Source organism: Polyodon spathula, chromosome 13, assembly GCF_017654505.1.
Source record: "Polyodon spathula isolate WHYD16114869_AA chromosome 13, ASM1765450v1, whole genome shotgun sequence".
Taxonomy (NCBI): Eukaryota; Metazoa; Chordata; class Actinopteri; order Acipenseriformes; family Polyodontidae; genus Polyodon; species Polyodon spathula.
In genome coordinates, this window is record NC_054546.1 from 7848686 (window position 1) to 7867570 (window position 18885).

An 18885-nucleotide genomic window follows, 5' to 3' on the forward strand; every position below is an offset into this window, starting at 1 on the left:
GGTGCAGCTCAGGCAAGGAACGCACCATTTTTTAACCACAGCAGCGTTCCTCTTGCCTGCTCCCCCCCCACCACCTCCATGTAGAAAAGCCCATTGTTCCTCATCGCCTTTAAGTCACGTCAGTACGTCATCACAGCTATTACCATAACTACAATCCTTCTTAATATTAATATTATTATTAACAATTCCAAACAACCTCATCATGCCGCTTATATATATTGTGTTAAATTTAGGAAAGACAAGGTGATGGGTGTTGCAGCATTTCAAACTCAAAGCTCAGTGGCTCGCTGGAGACGGTCCTGGACAGGTTGGGGTGGATCTTTGACCCCGGGCAGTCCTCTTGCTTTTCCTCAGTCTCCCCTGTTCACCCCCCTCTCCCCCAGTGTAAATGTGCCTCTTGTAGTATACGTGGATATGCAAAGCGCCTCTCTAGATGTGTGGGTTCCTGTAGTTCACTTGCCTCTCATTCCTATCTTTCACCTTTCTCTCAAAGGGGTTCCAATCTGTGACTAGGTGTTGTTTTTTTTATTTTGTGAAATTGGGGTACAAAAATGTGTTTAATATATAAAAATATTTTCAAATTAAGATGTAGTTGCCGGTAAGGGCACGTTTATTTGCCACAAAAAAACCATCTTAAACTCTCTGCCAGACTTTTTTTTTATGTGCTGAAATATATATTTATATCTAGTTATACACACACACACACACACATTCTACTTATTTAATACATTCTTTTTTTAGTTATTGCATAATTGTATTTATATTCTATATAAAACCTTAATAATTAACAAGCTGAGCCAAATCATGCACTGAAGTTGAGACCCATGGTATATCTCCTGCATATACTACACAGTGCACACAGTGTGTGTGTGTGTGTGTGTGTGTGTGTGTGTGTGTGTGTGTGTGTGTGTGTGTGTGTGTGTGTGTGTGTGTGTGTGTGTGTGTGTGAGGGGTGGGGGTGTGTGTGTGTGTGTGTGTGTGTGTGTGTGTGTGTGGTGTGTGTGTGTGTGTGTGTGTGTGTGTGTGTGTGTGTGTGTGTGTTTGTGTGTGTGTGTGTGTGTGTGTGTGTGTGTGTGTGTGTGTGTGTGTGTGTGTGTGTGTGTGTGTGTGTGTGTGTGTGTGTGTGTGTGTGTGTGTGTGTGTGTGTGTGTGTGTGTGTGTGTGTGTGTGTGTGTGTGTGTGTGTGTGGTGTGGGGTGTGTGTGTGTGTGTGTGTGTGTGTGTGTGTGTGTGTGTGTGTGTGTGTGTGTGTGTCAGTGTGTGTGAGGGGTGGGGGGGATTGTGTGTACGTGTGTGTGCGTGTGTGGTGTGTGTGTGTGTGTGTGTGTGTGTGTGTGTGTGTGTGTGTGTGTGTGTGTGTGTGCGTGTGGGAGACTGTGCCAGTAATGGCATGACTCAATAGTGTACGGAGCCCGGTCTCCACACATTGGCTTTATTCCCAATCCTGGAGACTTGGAATCGCTGGGGCACCTGGCTCCCCTGGGGGCTGGAGGAGACCACCGCCTTGAAGGCAGGCAGAGGGCTGAGCTCGGGAGCACTCTTGAACTGCTTGGCAGCCTGGAAAGAGGGGTAGAGAGGGGCAGGGGCAGGAGCTGGGGCAGGAGCTAGGGGGGAACTGGTTTGGAACACAAGAGTAGCAGGGAGAGAAGGGGGAGAGAGTGTGGTGGGAATGGGATGAGCAGAAGGAGTGAGTGGGGTGGGAGTGGGATGAGCAGAGGGAGTGAGTGGGGTGGGAGTGGAGTAGACTGGAGGTGGCGGCGAGCAGATATCCGATCGCCACAGTGGCTCCCCCAGGGTAGTGGCGGAGCGCGGCACGATCACGGTGGGTGAGTGCGAGGGGGGCGCAGACATCGGCGTGGGTGTAGAGAAGCGCTTGATCTCGTAGACGCGGGCGGCTTTGACCGGGATCTGCCGCGGAGGGGTGAGGGAGCTGCCCAGCATAGGGGCTGCCTGTTGCTGCACCTGCTGCTGTGAACCCCCAACACCCCCAAACATGGCCGGGTTGAGCTGGTACGGCTGCCTCTTCATGAAATCCAAAGCTTGGATACACTGTTTCTGGGGTGTGGCTTTCCTTCCACTCCATGTCGCCGGTTGATTAGCCCCGGTCTTGCTGCCCTTCTGAGCTCCAGGGGGGCAGGAGGGGGACAGCAGGGGGTTGTAGCTGATGGGAGGCGGGGCACGGATATTGGGGGAGTATTTCCAATGCACAGGGAGGGAGGGGGTGGGAGAAGGGGCTCTTGGCCGGTCTTGCTTTGAGGAGGACAGCTGCTGCTGTTGCCCAGGGGCTCCTCCTCCCACCACAAACCTGTCCATCCGGTTCTGTCGACGCGCAAACAGCTCTGCCCCCTTCCCGCCCATCTGGGGGACCTCAGGGGCCCGCAAGTGGGGTTTGGGGGCCACAGGCGGCGGGGTCCTGTGCTTCTGCGCCTGCATGAAGTTGCAAGCCTCGGCCCCCAGATTCAGCAGGTCCTCCTCAGGGCCAGACTCAAACCCGGCCTCCCCACCCTTGGGCGGCTTCTCGTCCAGGTTCTGCACCAGGGACAGCAGCACCGGGTTGGGCGAGTGGCTCGGCTTCTCCTCCGGCAGGCTGAACATTGATTTCCTGGTGCCTCTCCTGCGGGACTCTAGCAGGATCCCAGTGCGGGCCGCGGGGACGGAGATGCGCTGCTCTCGGGAGGCCAAGGCTTCGGAGGAAGAGGACATGAAAGGGGCAGGGAAGGCCGGGTTTACAGAGGCAGGGAGAGTGGCGAGAGAGGCAGAGGTAGGGGTGAGGGTGGACACAGGGGTGAGAGTGGAGGAAGATGGCACAGGCTTGGCACCGTTAACAGAAGGAGCGGAGAGATAGGAAGGTAAGGAGGCTGTCGACATAGGGGGAGGAGAGAAGGAAGTGGGAGGGAGAGGGGAGGTGACCTCCAGGGGGGCTCTAAGAGTCATGGAAGAGAAGGAAGCCATTGACATGGGGGGAGGAGAAAAGGGAGTGGGAGGGAGAGGGGAGGTGACCCCCTGAGGGGCTCTAGGAGTCACCGGAGCAGGAGGAATGGGGGAGAAGAATTGGACTTGTGTGGTGATTGCTGCTGGCCTTGCGTAATGTAGAGGGAGGAGGTGGAGAGGGAGGGAGGGGGGAGAAGGGCGGGGGCACCGGGGCGACTGCTGCTGGGGGGTGGGGATGGCAGCTTTCTTTCCCGGGCGGAAGACCACAGGAGCCGTGGCAGAGCGTCCCCCCACAAAGCCCGGGGTGAAGGGGCGGGCGGTCCGGTTGGTTGTGTCCAGCAGAGAGCTGGCATGCTGCTGGGCCGGCACTGAGAAGGCACCCGGTACAGAATGATCCGGGGGAGCAGGAGGAGCAGGGGCGGGTGGGGACTTCACCAGATCAGGACGCATGGCCGGGGGGGCGTCTCCGTTCATCATGCTAAAGCTGGGGGGCGGCTGGGCTGACGACACAGAGGGAACAGCTGTGGGGGTCCCCTGGTTCCCCTGTGTCCCCTGCTCTCCCTGCCGGGCCGCCTCACTGACAGAGTTCTCCTCGGCGCGTCTCTTCTGCTGCTGCTCATACAGGTGCGCCCCTTTCCCCACGGTGCCAAGCAGGCCCTGCGGGGGTCCCTGCGGAGTCTGGGTGGGGGTCTTCTTCCTCTCTAGGATGTCCAGGTAGTCGCTGTCCCAGACAGGGTCTGCGTCAGGGGCTGCGGAGAAGCCTTCCTCGTCGAACTCAGACTCGCTGGTGGGGAGGGCCCCCTCCCCCTCCTCCTCATCCTCCTCTCCCGCCTCCATGTCCTCCTCGACGCTGCCGAAGCTGATCAGCGTGTACTTCTTGGAGCGCTGCCTGCGCTTCTTGAACATCAGCACGCCCTTGGAGTGTGGGTTGGGCGCTGCGGTGAGCAGCGAGGCGATGGTGCGGCACTTGGAACGGGCTTCCTTCACCTGCTTCTCCTGCACGCTCTCGCTCCGGTGCAGCTCTGCAACAGACAGGACCCACGCTTAATAGACGCCCCTTAATAAACTCCCAGCAACAATCTCCCGTTATTAAACTCCCCTTAATAAACTCATGCCATTATACCCCTCTTGCAAAACTTTTTTTTAATGGTCCCTATTTCTCCCTGTGCTGTAACAATCAAACTTATTTTCTTTTAGTTTTAGTAAAAAAGATGCAATAAACACGCTTTCTGGAATTATACCTATTTCATATTTTCCTTTCACTCAGGTGTGTCTGATTAAACTCCTTGTGAAACCAGGAATGTATCAAAGCATTATGTAATGGGAGCCTTATTTCCATCCCTGTTATCCTAAAAGAAGGGGCATTTGGAAAACCAACAGTTGTCCCATGTTCCTTTTAGTTGATTTTTCTCCAATCTTCACCCAGCATACACCCTTATCCTCCTATAAACATTTCTGATTGCATTTGTCCATAATCCAAAAAACACTCAATTTGATACAAATATCAGGTCCAAAATAATCAATAAGTCAGTCAAAACACTCCGCAGGGCTCTAACTTGCAACCTCCAGAACGATTAAGGGGCTCTAAAAGGAGACTGAAATTGATTTAGTACCATGGTTGGCACTCCTAAAGCCAGCACTGTTTAAAACGTAGTGTACAAAGCTATTAAAAGAAATTTAAACAAACCATCCCATCACCAGGACAGTATTTCATCCGGATGGAGGCAGACAGCTGCTTCAGATTATGTATGATGCAAATGGGTGACAATAAATCTCAGCGCTCATGCTCTATAAATATCTAACCTAGCACTGCTGTGGGTTCTCATGCTAGGCGATACCCGTGTGTTGCAGCTCCTGTTTGTTTAGCATTCTTCCAAATAAGTTTACACACTCTGCACATTTATAACTCTCTGTGTAAAAAACTGCTTCCTTCCTTCTGCTCTAAACACATTCTTACTCTGCTGTATAATACTTTGCTGTGCTTTTATCGCAGTATACCAGGGTTAACTTTAAGAAGGAGAGAGATTTCTAGGGGAGGAGGAAAGAGTGGGCTCCACTCGTTAGGGTTAAGTCTTAGCGTTTGGTGCAAAAATCATTCTTTAACTCGTCCTATATTAAATAATTGTGATCTGGGTTCAGCCCATATCCTGGTATCTATTCTTTACCCATATCAATGATACATTTAAGTTGGCAAATGATATGTTTAATACAAAAAACGAATAAAAAATGACAGTAATAATAATACTTACTATTATTTGAGCATTCCCTTTGAACCTAGTTTAGATTTAACCCCAATGGCAAAAATTATCCAGCCCTCCAAAACACTTACTGCTGAGATCCCATGGCAAAGGCACGGTAAACTGTGGTAAAGCAGAGGCAAGCTGTGTCACAGAAAACTAACAGTACTAAAACTAAACCAAAACTAAACCGAAGTAAACTAACAGTACTAAAACTAAACCAAAACTAAACCACAGTAAACTAACAGTACTAAAACTAAACCAAAACTAAACCACAGTAAACACAGTACTAAAACTAAACCAAAACTAAACCACAGTAAACTAACAGTACTAAAACTAAACCAAAACTAAACCACAGTAAACTAGCAGTACTAAAACTAAACCAAAACTAAACCACAGTAAACTAACAGTACTAAAACTAAACCAAAACACAGTAAACTAACAGTACTAAAACTAAACCAAAACTAAACCACAGTAAACTAACAGTACTAAAACTAAACCAAAACTAAACCACAGTAAACTAACAGTACTAAAACTAAACCAAAACTAAACCACAGTACTAACAGTACTAAAACTAAACCAAAACTAAACCACAGTAAACTAGCAGTACTAAAACTAAACCAAAACTAAACCACAGTAAACTAACAGTACTAAAACTAAACCAAAACTAGACCACAGTAAACTAACAGTACTAAAACTAAACCAAAACTAAACCACAGTAAACTAACAGTACTCTCACAGACAACACTGTAGAAAACCATCTGCCCAAATTGAAACTTGTAATCAAAACTGCTCGACACTCTCTTTCTTTAGTTTCATTCCCACTTAAACAGTTCCTGGCCGGTCAGTCCACAATGAAACAGCCGCCTCTTAGACCTTTCCAATCACCCTGCCTTCATTGCCATGAAAACACCAACAGCATTAGCTCTTCTTGGAAGTTGTACCTCGGAGCCGGTCGCTACAGTACCTGCGTAGACGTTCTCTCCTCCTGCATTGTAGTCCTTGTGAAGGAATCCTGGTCCCTGCATACTGTGGAGCCCCAGCCTGACACACTTCCTATAACCTGACTCTGATGTGTGGCTGGAGTGAGGTCAGCATAGTGTAATGGAGGCAGCCAAAGACCTTCCAAAGACAGCCTTTTAAAGCCCCTTTGTCTGCTCGCTGCCTTCCTTTGTCTCCACGAATGCATGATGTCACTGCAGGGCTATTTTTATCAGGTTACTTGTCCGGGATGCAGCCTGGGACAACCGCAGGGTGAGAGACAGGGACAGGCAGGGCACGCCTGTCTGCTTGCGACCCTGACCTGTGACCTCCCTCCAACCGAAAAACAGCACTCTTTACTCTATCCTTCTCTGTGCAGCCTCTCCATCTCGCATTCTCTCTACCTCCGCCCCAACTACCCACATCCACACCCCTTTAAAACCTCTCTCCCTCACCCTCTGTCTCCACACCTTTATGATCACTCCTTCACACACTCTCCCTCTCCTCTTCCTCACTCTCCATTTACCTCTTCACCCTCTCTTCCCTCTCTTCCAATCACCACCTCACTCTCTCTCCGTTCTCTCTCCTGATCACTCCTTCACTTTCTCTCTCCCTTCTTTTCTCTCCTGATCACCCCTTTGCTCTATCTCTCCCTCCCCCACTATCCCAATCACCTATACCTCTTTATTCTCTCTCTCCCTCCTTTCTCCTGATCACACCTTCACTCTCTCTCCCTCCTCTCTCCTGATCACCCCTTCACTCTCTCTCCCTCCTCTCTCCTGATCACACCTTCACTCTCTCTCCCTCCTCTCTCCTGATCACCCCTTTCACCCTCTCTGCCTCCTCTCTCCTGATCACACCTTCACTCTCTCTCCCTCCTCTCTCCTGATCACCCCTTCACTCTCTCTCTCTCCCTCCTCTCTCCTGATCACCCCTTCACTCTCTCTCTCCCTCCTCTCTCCTGATCACCCCTTCACCCTCTCTCCCTCCTCTCTCTTGATCACCCCTTCACTCTCTTTCCCTCCTCTCTCCTGATCACCCCTTCACTCTCTCTCTCTCTCTCTCTCCCTGAACACAGAGACACATTTTCATGATTTCTAAAAGCCTGTACAGGCCAGCAACAGCAGTAGCAGTCTCTACAGCTCTTCCACAAACAAAGTCATATCAACGCACCCGTACAGTACAGGAGCACAATTATCAAGAACACACTGCAGCACCAGTTCACTTGAACCTCTTTCCCTTCTCTCCCTCTTTCTTTTTTCTCTAAACCTTAAAATATATGGTGTGTAATGATTTCGCCATGCTTTTATTCTGCTTCCCCCCTATTCTGTGTCCTGGCTTGCCCACTTACAGAAGCAGGCTCTCTCTCAACAGTGAGACTGTGAGAGTAAGTGCGCAAGGCACTTACACAACGTACACTTTCTCTGCTATTCCCAGTTATCGGATGCCAAGGAGATTAGCTAAAGTGCCCAGGAAACGCTTGTCATTACTTTCTTTAAGCACCGGAGACAAGAATGGTGTCAGGGAGCACTGTCAGTGCAATGGGTCACCCTCTCCAGCTCTAATAATCCAGCTCCACTCTCCTCACAGGATGAGGAATGCTCCCAGGCATTCCTCATATGGTCAAATACTTCTTCGTAGATGGTGAGGAAAACACAGACCTCTTAAGTTATTTGATGAATACTTTGAGGATTATACTGCATTACAACACAGCACTGAGCGGATTGACCTGCGCTATCCTCAGTTTGCTAATTCTTTTCATACAGGTGTTTTTCCCATTTTGGTATCTTCTTGCATTCATTAAAAATCCAATGAAACAATGACGAATTGCACTGTTCCTAATTACACTGCCTAATACCCCAAATTCAGCTGTTTGGTATTGAGGTTTGAACACACGTTCCTCTCCATGCATTACATAAACAGCATACACCATGAAGACCCACAGATTGCAGCTGGGCTTACTTCACCCTTTAGCAGATCCCCAAACAACCCTTCAGGGCTTGTCCGGGGTGCTCGGCTCCGGCCTCAGCCTCATTCCCTGTGAACAATGTATGTGATTGTAGTCTATAGAAGTTGCAGAGTCTGTGATGAAAGTTTGTAGAAGCTCAGGTTCAGAGCTCACACTGCAGTGTACGTTTCGATGGAGGACCCTAAACACAGACTCTGAGAAAGTTTCTCTTTGTTTTTAATGACTCGCGAGTGAGATCCCCTGCACACAGCTCCCCGGTGATTCCAGACCTAGCTTCTTTCTGTAATGCTGCTCTTCCCTCAATACGCCATTCAGTTCATTCACAGCTTTGTTGCAAGAGGAGGGATCGTGAACTGACCAGACCTACCTACGCTACAGCACTCCAAAGAGAAATCCTCTTTCTCCTGGTGAACACTCCCAAGTAAAAATCGAGGAATGCATTCCCTATCTGCCCCATGATTAAGTGGAGACAGACAGGGGACACAAGGAAGGAGACACTTCTTCACACAGAGTGGTGAGTGTGTATGCAATGGGTTGCCAAGCCCTGTTGTTGAGGCAGAAACACTTGGATCCTTTAAGACCCGACTTGACAAAGTTCTGAGATCGATCAGCTATTAGGAACTGGATGAGTTTAGATGGGCTGAACAGCCTCCTCTTAATCAGGAATGTTCTTATCTTTGTATGTTCTATGATGTGTGAATAAAAACATCAAGCAATCAGGATTATATGTTGAACATATATCACTGCGATATGGACACCATGGGACACAGGGCCGGTAAAGCACAGCGCTCTTTATAAACAGTGCAGGGGGCTTTGGAACACCTTAAGCATTGCACTGGTCTCCCTATCGCCGTCATTTTGGGGAATGATATGATTAGCTAACAGAACTACAACTCCCAAAATGCCGTTCTGGAACAGAAGTCTTTCTCCGGGCTTTTAAAGCAAATACAGCACACCCTCCTCATTATTGTGGGCATTCATTTGAATTCGCAGGCTTGCTATTTAGTACTGGACACTACACCAGACAACATGCATGCTATCGTCCTGCATCAACGCCAAAAAATTGACGCTGTCTAATTTTAAGTTCCTTGTAAATCTTCAAAAACAAAAAAAAATCCAGAAGGCTCGGATATGAACAGATTTATTTACAGCACAACGTTTTTTCCAAACCTTTTAAGAGTTAACACCTTTTAAAATAAATCACTACCCAGCAATGCTAAACTTAACTGTACTGGATTCTGTAGATGCCTCAACTTGCAGGACGTCTTTTTAAAACTCCACAGAATCAGCAGTGTCTAGATAGTTGAACTAACATAGGGATAGAAATAAGACTCCTATTGCATAGCAGTTTTACCCATTCCAGGTTTTATTACAAGCTTGATTCACCCCAGTGTATAGGTAACAAGCTCAGGTGTGTCTTATTGCACTCCTAGTAAAACCAGGGCTGGGTCAAACTGCTATGAAATGAGAGTCTTATTTCCACCCCTGTCCCACCCAGCACCCTGGCTTGGGTTTGAATCCCATTCTGTTCGGCGCACAGCTGTGCTTGCTGCGTGTCCCCTATCCCAGTGAATCAACGGGCTTGTTGTGTGTGTTTAAAAGCGTTCGCCGTTGACATCTAATCAAGCTGGGAGTGTATTTCTGTATTGCTGTGTCAGCTGATATTAATGTATTCAGTCTGTTTCTGTAGATTGTGTTGTGGTTTAAATGTTTTGAGTGCTTTGTCTTTGACATTCTGAGAGCGAGATCAACAGTCTCAATGACATTAGAAGCGTAGTTACTGCTAACAGGTTCTATGGGGACCTGACTCAGAATGTTAGTCAGTGTGTTGGTGATAGGAATGCATCAGCGTTGGATGAGGAGGGCTCTGCAGAGGGAGGGACGGAGAGTGGGATAGTGTGGGAGAGTAAAAAAGAGAGTTAGGGAGAGATCGAGAGAAGGCAAAGGGAGATGGAGGAAGGGAGGAAGGAAAGACAGGGGAGAGAGGGTTGGAAAGGGAGGGAAGGAGGGAGAGAGGGTGAGATGAAGGGAGAGGGTAAAGGTAGACGTCACAAGTAGAAGTGCATCTGATAGCGGACAACAACTGGAAATGCCTTTCCCGGTCCTGAGCTGAAGCACTTGTGTTATCTGTCTGATTAACACAGCAATATATAGCTCTGCGCACACCACCCCCAATATCCTTTCATTGCCATGTTACATTCTCAACTAACATGCCTGTGATGAGAGCTCTCACATTCAATTACAAATATATTGTTAAAACTGTTGCTTCAAACAGTGTGTAATTTATAGAAAGATATAACACAGCTTTATTCTGAACAGCACAGCCAGTGAAAGTGTTGCTAACGCTAAACTGGTTTTAAAAAGCCTTGGTTAGCACTCCTATTAAACTAGACTACACTCCTTTAAAGGGAATGTCAGTCTAGCTTTATTCTACTTTTCCACTATGCCCACAGAGTGATTAGAGAGTGACTTACTGGCTTGCCTGGCCTTGTCCTTGTAGCTGGTGGTCAACTCTTCATCCACTGGCCTGTCCACTGGACCCACCATGGGGACGAGCTGAGTGCTGGAGAACAGCAGCCGCGAGGCGTCCTTGGCTCTCTCGGGGGAGACCAACGGCACGGAGGGGGGCTCCTGGAACCCACTGTCCACCTCGGCAGTCCCCTGCCCGTAACTGGGGTAAGAGAGGGCTTCTCCCAGGCCGGCCTCCTCCTCCTCCTCCACTGGCCGGGGCTGGAACAGGATCTCTCTGCGGGCCACTCCAGGAGCCGCATCCTGAGGCTGTGTGAGCCCGGATAGGGTCGTGTGGGGGCGCGCGTCAGGCGCGCTCTCGTAACCGCTCATCTCTGAGGTCTCCTCGGGCGAGGCACGGCCGGAGGGCTTGACGGGGGTGGCGCTGGGGCTACGGCGTTTTGGCCGGCGCTGTTTCACAAGCGCTGTGTCTCCGTCACTGTCTGTCTCACCGTAGTACGCCTCGCTGTCCGGGGGGGAGGTCAGGCAGTCCCTGTGGGGGTCCAGGGTACTGTTCAGGCACTCCCCCCCTGTGGGGGACATCACAGCGCTGCGGTCTGGTTGCCCGGCGGCAGGCTTGGTTACCGGGGGTGACAGGGCGTGTAGGGCCGCGCGGTATTCCCTGTCGATGCGCGGAGAGGGGGAGCGGGTGAGGAGAACCACTGACTGGAAACCAGTTGGAGACCTGCGGAGCAGAGGAGGGGACTGTTTATACAGGGCTTACACTGTTTGTTATTGATGTACCCTCTCCCTCACTCACTCACGCTCTCTGCTTCTCATTCACACTGTTTCTTTCACCCTCACTCTCTCTGTCACACTATGAGTAAACACTTAATACAATCATCACACACGTTGAACACTCTAAAATGCTGAATGCATTCACTGAAACATTCATTAACTGGTACAGTGCTCCCTCTGACTGACTGACGTATCAGAAAAAATCAGTGAAGGACGGCTATAAGGAAAATACAGGACTTGTACAATTGACTGTCAACAAAGACTAACCATGAATTAACCAAATGAGGGAATTCTGAAAGGTGAACTAGGGAGGAAGTGTTGTATTACACAGAGCCTTGTTTATATGGAAATCAAATCAATAAAGCAATGGATAGCGCAGTGAGTCCGTACCTCCTGACGCGGATGCGCATTGTCCCAGGGGCAGAGTCAATGAGGGTCATAGCCTGGGCGTGGGACAGCCCCCCACACATCTTCTCGTTAACTGACAGCAGCTCATCTCCCTCTCGCAGCCCTGCTCGGCAGGCTTTGCTGCGCTTGCGCACCTGTGACAGCAGGGGGAGACAGAGACACTGAGGAAACAACATACAGGCCAGGGGCAGGTTTTCAGAGAGGAATAAAAACGATTTTACTGGTATAAATCTAGCACTGCAATCAAAGGAACTCATTTTGCCTGTTTTAATATGTTTTTATTAATTAGAATAAAAGACAATTAAAAAAATCTAAACCCTATAAATACCTGTATATGTGTGTGTGTGTGTGTGTGTGTGTGTGTGTGTATGTATGTGTGTGTATATATATATATATATATATATATATATATATATATATATATATATATATATATATATATATATATATATATATATATATATATATCAGCTCTAACCACTAGGCCACACTGACCCCTCTCTCTCATAGTGATTAATACTGTGAACAAAAACTATAATTCGAGTTCCACTTCCAGTTACAGTCTAAAACGCTCTCTCATAATGTTTCTATGAAGTATTTATGAGGCCCGCTTCTCAGACCCTCTCTCTAGACGTGCCGATTAATTGCGTTTGGAGCCTTACAGCTCTCCCGGTTCATTCTTTATTTAATATCTAGTGTAAAGTGCACTCATCAGCAATACCAGTGACGAGCAGAAATACATCATTTCCCATTAAAGGCCACATGACACTCATTAAATACATATCCTTGGCATGTTTTAGATCTATTTGACCCGACACTGGTTTCCATTGAACTTAAATGTTGCTTCCCCGCCTCCTATAATATTTCATGACTTTTCTGAGGTTGGGTCACAAACTTAGAAACAAAAAAATAAGAACTTTGAGAAGTTTTTTTTTTTTTTTTTTTTAGCTGATCTTGTATACAAACATCTATTTAGCTTTGTATGCAGTAAGAAAATAAAATGCTTTAACCTGGGCTTTTATTATTATTATTATTATTATTATTATTATTATTATTATTATTATTATTATTATTATTATTATTATTAGTAGTAGTAGTATTATGATGTCTGGAAATGTCTGCACCTGTCTGGACAGGTGTTTATAAACAAGGTTTATATAAATCTCAACAAGGCAGAGGCTAGTAGAGGCTCATTTTCTCTGCCAGTAACAGCATCTGTCTATCTTGGCACTGAACACTGAGTCCCAGGAAGCTACTTCAAGGGATTTCATTGTTAGCCTTATAAAAGTTCACCCTAGTAAAAACACTGCAAAGTGTAATAAAGCATAGTGAAAGAGTGGTAAAGCATGGGTAGGCATTGTAAAGGCATTGGTAGACTATGGTAAATGTATTGCAAGGAAAGCATAGCAAACATTGCAGAATGACCGTGCAGATGTACTGCTGTAAACTTGAATCAGGGTGCTCTTGAACTGGGAATGTCTCTGCTGCTCTCGCTCCCAGTAAACAGGTCTGGCAGTGCCAAGGTGACACTGACACATTCCACTCACCCCTCATGCCTCCTTTCCAGTACCCCATCTGACTGCACTGCTGCCCAGGCCAAGAAAACCAGTCCTCACCCACTCTGACACACAATAGCAGGGCCAGCTGCAGTGCAGTACAGTGTAGTTAAAACTGTAGATTTACCACACTCTTCAGCTGTACTGTACCAGGGCTGGCCCAGCTGCACCTAGTCCTGGGTTTCAGAACTCCCCTCAGTGAAGTCTATCATTACTGAAATGATCAGGAGCCAGGAGTTTGAGCAGGTTTGAAACTCACACCAACCCTGCTGCATCCAGTCCTGGGTTTCAGAACTGCCCTCAGTGAAGTCTATCATTACTGAAATGATCAGGAGCCAGGAGTTTGAGCAGGTTTGAAACTCACACCAACCCTGCTGCATCCAGTCCTGGGTTTCAGAACTGCCCTCAGTGAAGTCTAGTATTATTACTGAAATGATCAGGAGCCAGGAGTTTGAGCAGGGTTTGAAACTCACACCAACCATGCTGCACCCAGTCCTGGGTTTCAGAACTGCCCTCAGTGAAGAGTATTATTACTGAAATGATCAGGAGCCAGGAGTTTGAGCAGGTTTGAAACTCACACCAACCCTGCCTAATGACAGCACCATTGACCTGCTGCCAGGAAAGGGTTCTCACTCCAATCCTAAGCTAATCCTTCTTTGACCTTAAGAGAAACAGTGAGATGAGCCTGTGGTGAGAATCAGCACACTGCGATAGAGTGTGCGTGAGTCAGTGTGTGTGCAACTGTGTGTGTGTGTCATTGTATGAGACTATCAAACAGTGTGTGTGTGTGACTGTGCCTATGTCTATATATTTATCATATACGGAAATGGGGGGGGGGGGGGGGGGGGGGGGGGGGGTGGAATTCTGATAAATATTTCAAGGGCAAAGGATGCCAAATAACTGATAATTTGATGAAGCCCTGAGGGAATAGCTGGTTCTGCCTTTTGCCCTCTCCTCCTCCCACAGCTACCTTGAGTGCATTGTGACGACTCGGTCAGTGGTGTGACTTTTGTTGAGAACTCATACGTGAGAACGCACTGCAGAATGAGTTACAGGTTGCTTGGGAGATGCACAGTAAAATACGCTGTGGTCCAGAAAGGGGGTGTAGTTGGGTTCGATCAGTGTTGAGAGAGAGACCCTTCAAGATGGCCAGAAAAGTTAACTTCTCGTAGGGTAGGGTCCACACTAAAGCCTTGGGAATCAGTCTGTAACGTTTCTATCAGCAGCAGCAGAGTGATATCAACACGGTTTGAAGCGGACTCTGACAGGACCAGTTTGGTTCTAGCAGGTGTTTAGAATGCTTCTTCATTTTATAATAGAGCTCCAGTATACATTGTAGCAGACAGTTGTGAGGGAGGCATTCAGTCAGGAGTGAGGTCAGGCGAGCTGAGCACAGTGTTGGTAGATGACCTCTGAGACCCCTGGGGTTTGAGAGAGGCTGAAGTTCAGAGTTCACTCTTTCTGCTCATAAAACAGCTGATCACCGGCCCCGCGGCAATAAGGGAAATGACAAAGGTGTCAAGGTCACATCAACCAAGCGAGTGCATATGAAACAACTAGGAGTGACACTTGTGATTTTCTATTAAAATGCATTTCCATTAAGGAGCGACACTGCTCAAATTGAGACCAAAAAGTGAACGAGCCAGGCTTGGCATGTCTGAAATGGTAACAAACCCAAACGCTGTCACTGAGGAGTCAAACATATACAGAAAGCCAGGGGAAGGGGATACTGATGTTTCGTCCTTCTGGTATGTTCTGCCAATGTCACCTTCTGCTTGTTATCACTGAACGAAAGCGTCCCGGACAGATTTTAATGGGGGGGATCACTCAGTGCAAACAAGCTTCTGATATCATACATCACATTGTTCTGTGGAATATCAATCAAATCTGTCATAAGTCATAAAACCATAATTAACACAGGACATGGGGGGGGGGGGGGGTGTCATTCCTTACCCAGTTATAGCAAGCATAACTTTTTGTTAATGAAAGTTACTCCCATGTATACAACTGATTTTCCACTGAATATCACTTTGGGAAATAGAACTGGCACCTTCCAGTCATGATCTATGAGGTATTTCACCTCTGTAGAGGATGTGTACCACCTTAAATTCAGTTCTCTTTGTGCCAACATAGAATTGTAGTTGTGTCACCTACTGCCACAGGTATAATAAAAAAAAACATGCGATACTGCAAAGAAAGGAAAGGATTAGCGCTTCGTCAAGAGTGTATGACATGTTGCAACAGTGGGCTTAAACCAAACAGGTTACATACCAGTTCCTGTGTGAAGTTGATATGCAATATTTAAGAAAAGAGGCTCTGTCAATTCAATGACAAACATTTAGACATAAAAGTTCTCTCGAAGTCTTCTCAATGATGTTCGTCAGTGACTTTACAAAGTTTCTCTTTCACCACTAATGAGTGTTTTATAGTTCTGGATATTCTGATACAAACACAGTTTTGTTTGTTGACAGATTTCTGATGACATAACGCAAGAACAAGTGCTCGAACGAGTGTGTAAGTTGTATCAACGCTTCATTTGTTCATGTTTTGTCAGAAAGGCTTTTGATATCTTTATTGGTGACCCCTTTCATAGTTTTTAAAGTCAGATTAAAAGGGTTTACCTGTGCAGTACAGTAACAGTACAGATTGTTTCATGTGGACACAGCAGACCCCATTTCATTTCCGTACCATTACATGTACACGCTCCTCCATATCCAGCTATCTAATCTTCTACTTCAATGGTAGCCCACTGTGCAATGTGCTGCTGCATATTACCAAACGCAGGGGTTCTATCAGGTGTCCTTCACTGCCATGATTATAAAAGGTGCGTATAGAACATACATGAACAGGCCTCTAGAAGAAGGCTGGTTACACTGTATTATAGACAAAGACTGAAAAAGATCAGATACCTGCCCCCAAATCTCACATTTCAACACTAAACCTCATCCAGACAGGCAAACACAGCTGACTCATGCAGCCCACTTGCCCCCCCCCCCCCTTCACTACTTCTCCCTCCTCTCTCTTCCTCTCCGCCAGCCTCAAGCCCCTTACCTTGGCCACTTGGAGGGGCTTGCTGTGCTCGGCGCCTCCTTGCAGACGAAACCCCCACGGCGCTCCCCCGGACAGGGAGATCACAACCTGCTCCTCCGTCACCATGACACACTTCTCTGGTTCTCTCTACCTTTATTCTTTCTGCCTTCCAAAACCTCTCTCTCTCTCTCTCTCTCTCTCTCTCTCTCTCTCTCACTCTCTCTCTCTCTATCTCTCTCTCTTTTTCAGTCCTTCTCTCTCGTCGTCTTGCCGTCTCTCTGTCAGCCTCAGTCCTCTCATGCCATGCTTGGTCAGTATCTGGCCTTTCAGAGCCAGTCGTCCCCCCTTGGTTCTAGCTCGGTGTGGCCCCAGTGCACCGTCTTGAACTGACACTGACTGACCGAACGACCGGCCGACTGTCTCAGCCTGTTTAATGGAAACAGGCTTGGAAAGTTTAGAAAGAGAAAGACACAGTGTGCTGTCGGCTATGATTAGGAATGCAATGAAGCTCCAGTGGAGGCAGGGGGAGTTAGGGTATGCCACACTTGTCCTGTCAATCTGAGCCGTTATCAGCGCCCAAAAATAGCCCTTCCCAGTGGAGCTGTGACTGCTCTCCTTTAAACCCGCAGCTGAGAGGACATCAGGGTATTTTTAGGGACTGGTGATTGACTCAAGTGCTAGACAGACACACAAAGGGGAGCCAAGCTGACCAGTACCAGCAAGCTGGAAAGATCTTCTCTGGGTCTAGCAGTGGCCTCAACTCTTCTTCTTGTTGTTTAGATTCACTTAACATCATTTCCTTTTTAATTTTTTTACCCACATTTATTAATCTAAAAACAGACCAAATCAGCAAACAAGACAGGTCCTCAGTCCTTCAGTTATCTGGACAATACAGCCAGGATATCTCTGCTGTTTTAAAGAAAAACCTACAGCAAAGGATTGCAGCTTGTGATGCCATCTGTATGAATCAGTCTATAAAAAATGAAGCAACGGTTTGCGATGACGATAATGTTAAAATGGGAACTATTGATCAACTATCCTGACACTCACACTCTCTCCAGACCTCCACTCCACAAGAGGGTGCTCTGCTTGACACCTTCTCCCGTGTTTATCTAGGAGCTTTTGTCTGTCTAACTGAGTTATTTAAAGAGTTACAGTCAGTTGGTTTAAAAAAAACGCTCCAAGAGCAGCTGGCTGTTTAAAAGCAGAGTAATTCCGATGAGGCTCAACCAATAAAAAAAAAATTAAAAAAAAAACACAGATGGATCTAGATCCCCTGGAAACATTTTCAGAGTGAAAATTCTGTACCAGAAGCAATGTTTCTGTTTATAGAGGCCTATATAAAAACGTAGTGAAGTGTACAAATATATTTCAAAGGACTGGGGTCTAAAAGAGGGGAATTTTGCCAACAAGTGACAGCCAAAAATGGAAGATTTATTATGGCAGTGGGTTCACCTGTAAAGGAACTACCTCCTAGGGTATATTTTAAGAAACTAACTTGTTTGTTACCCCATTCTTATTTGTTCATTTGTATTGACTCGCACCTGGACAGTTTTGCTCATTTTAAGGTTTTTTCCTCAGACATTATGAGGCGTGATGCATATTAAAAGCTGATATTGTAAGGTAAAACAAAACCAGCTTACAGGCTTACAAAGTTTAGCAACCAGGAATTACAGGATAAGAAGCCTTAAGACACTTGACAGACACCACAGAATGCTGGCTTATAGCACTTTATTGCTGATGACATGCTTCGAGTTTTCTTTTGAAAAAGTCAAGTGGCTCATCCTTCAGTCCAGGATGCCTCATCTCCTAATGGCATCACAGTTTGCAAGGCTTCAACCAAAACTTGACCCGCGTAATGTCAGAAAGTGGTACGTTGTCACATTGAAAGTGGTACGCTGTCAGATTTTGGTACAGGCACAATCAAATGCAAACTGATGGGTGTTTTCCTATTGTCAAACAGAGATACATTTACCATTAATTATATATATATATAATAATTATATACTATTTTCTTAATTGTGGAAAAATATGATCAATTACATGCTCCTCACAGGCGGAGGGACGCAGATCCCGGTAGCAGAGGCAAATTAAAAACATAAAAACAAACAAACAAAAACATTTGCGAGTTTATAAAATTCACATTTAAAGTTGGCAAACAAACTTTATTTAGATTGTCTTTTTTATTGTTGTTTTAATTACTATAGCATAAAACGTTCACCACGCCCCTCTGCTCAGGGAAATCTTTTGGGTAGTCGTTTCTAATTCATAAGTATTCAATTCTGACATAAACAATGCCACTGAATAAATAAATAAGAAAACGCTTTTAAAACCATTTGGCATTGTGTCTGAATGTTATCTGTACCGATCAACTCGCCTCCCCACTACCAGTCTAAAGAATGAAGAAATAGGATAGCTGCCCTCTTTCTTTAATGAGCGACGTGCTTCTATCGCCCTCTTTCCAAGTTATTATTTAATTAAACATTTAATAATCTGAAGGATCGGCGATATTGTTGGTTATCTGTGAC

At 46.6% G+C, this 18885-nt stretch overlaps 1 protein-coding gene across 1 annotated transcript; it reads right to left on the reverse strand.

Annotated features, from left to right (window-relative positions):
• Positions 1–1293: 1293 nt before the first annotated feature.
• LOC121326013 (synaptopodin 2-like protein) lies at positions 1294–16863 on the reverse strand. The gene is made up of 4 exons (XM_041269150.1): positions 16379–16863; positions 11754–11905; positions 10592–11310; positions 1294–3952 (listed from the first exon to the last, which is right to left on the reverse strand). Exons 1-4 carry the CDS (start codon positions 16481–16483, stop codon positions 1395–1397), a joined length of 3534 nt encoding a protein of 1177 aa, XP_041125084.1. The 5' UTR covers positions 16484–16863; the 3' UTR covers positions 1294–1394.
• Positions 16864–18885: the final 2022 nt, after the last annotated feature.

Coding starts and splice junctions, on each gene's coding strand:
- LOC121326013 (XM_041269150.1), bottom strand. CDS start 16,483: ATGGTGACGGAGGAGCAGGTTGTGATCTCCCTGTCCGGGGGAGCGCCG. Junction 11,906..16,378: donor AGCCCCTCCAAGTGGCCAAG/GTAAGGGGCTTG, acceptor CTGCTGTCACAG/GTGCGCAAGCGCAGCAAAGC. Junction 11,311..11,753: donor ATGCGCATCCGCGTCAGGAG/GTACGGACTCAC, acceptor TCTGCTCCGCAG/GTCTCCAACTGGTTTCCAGT.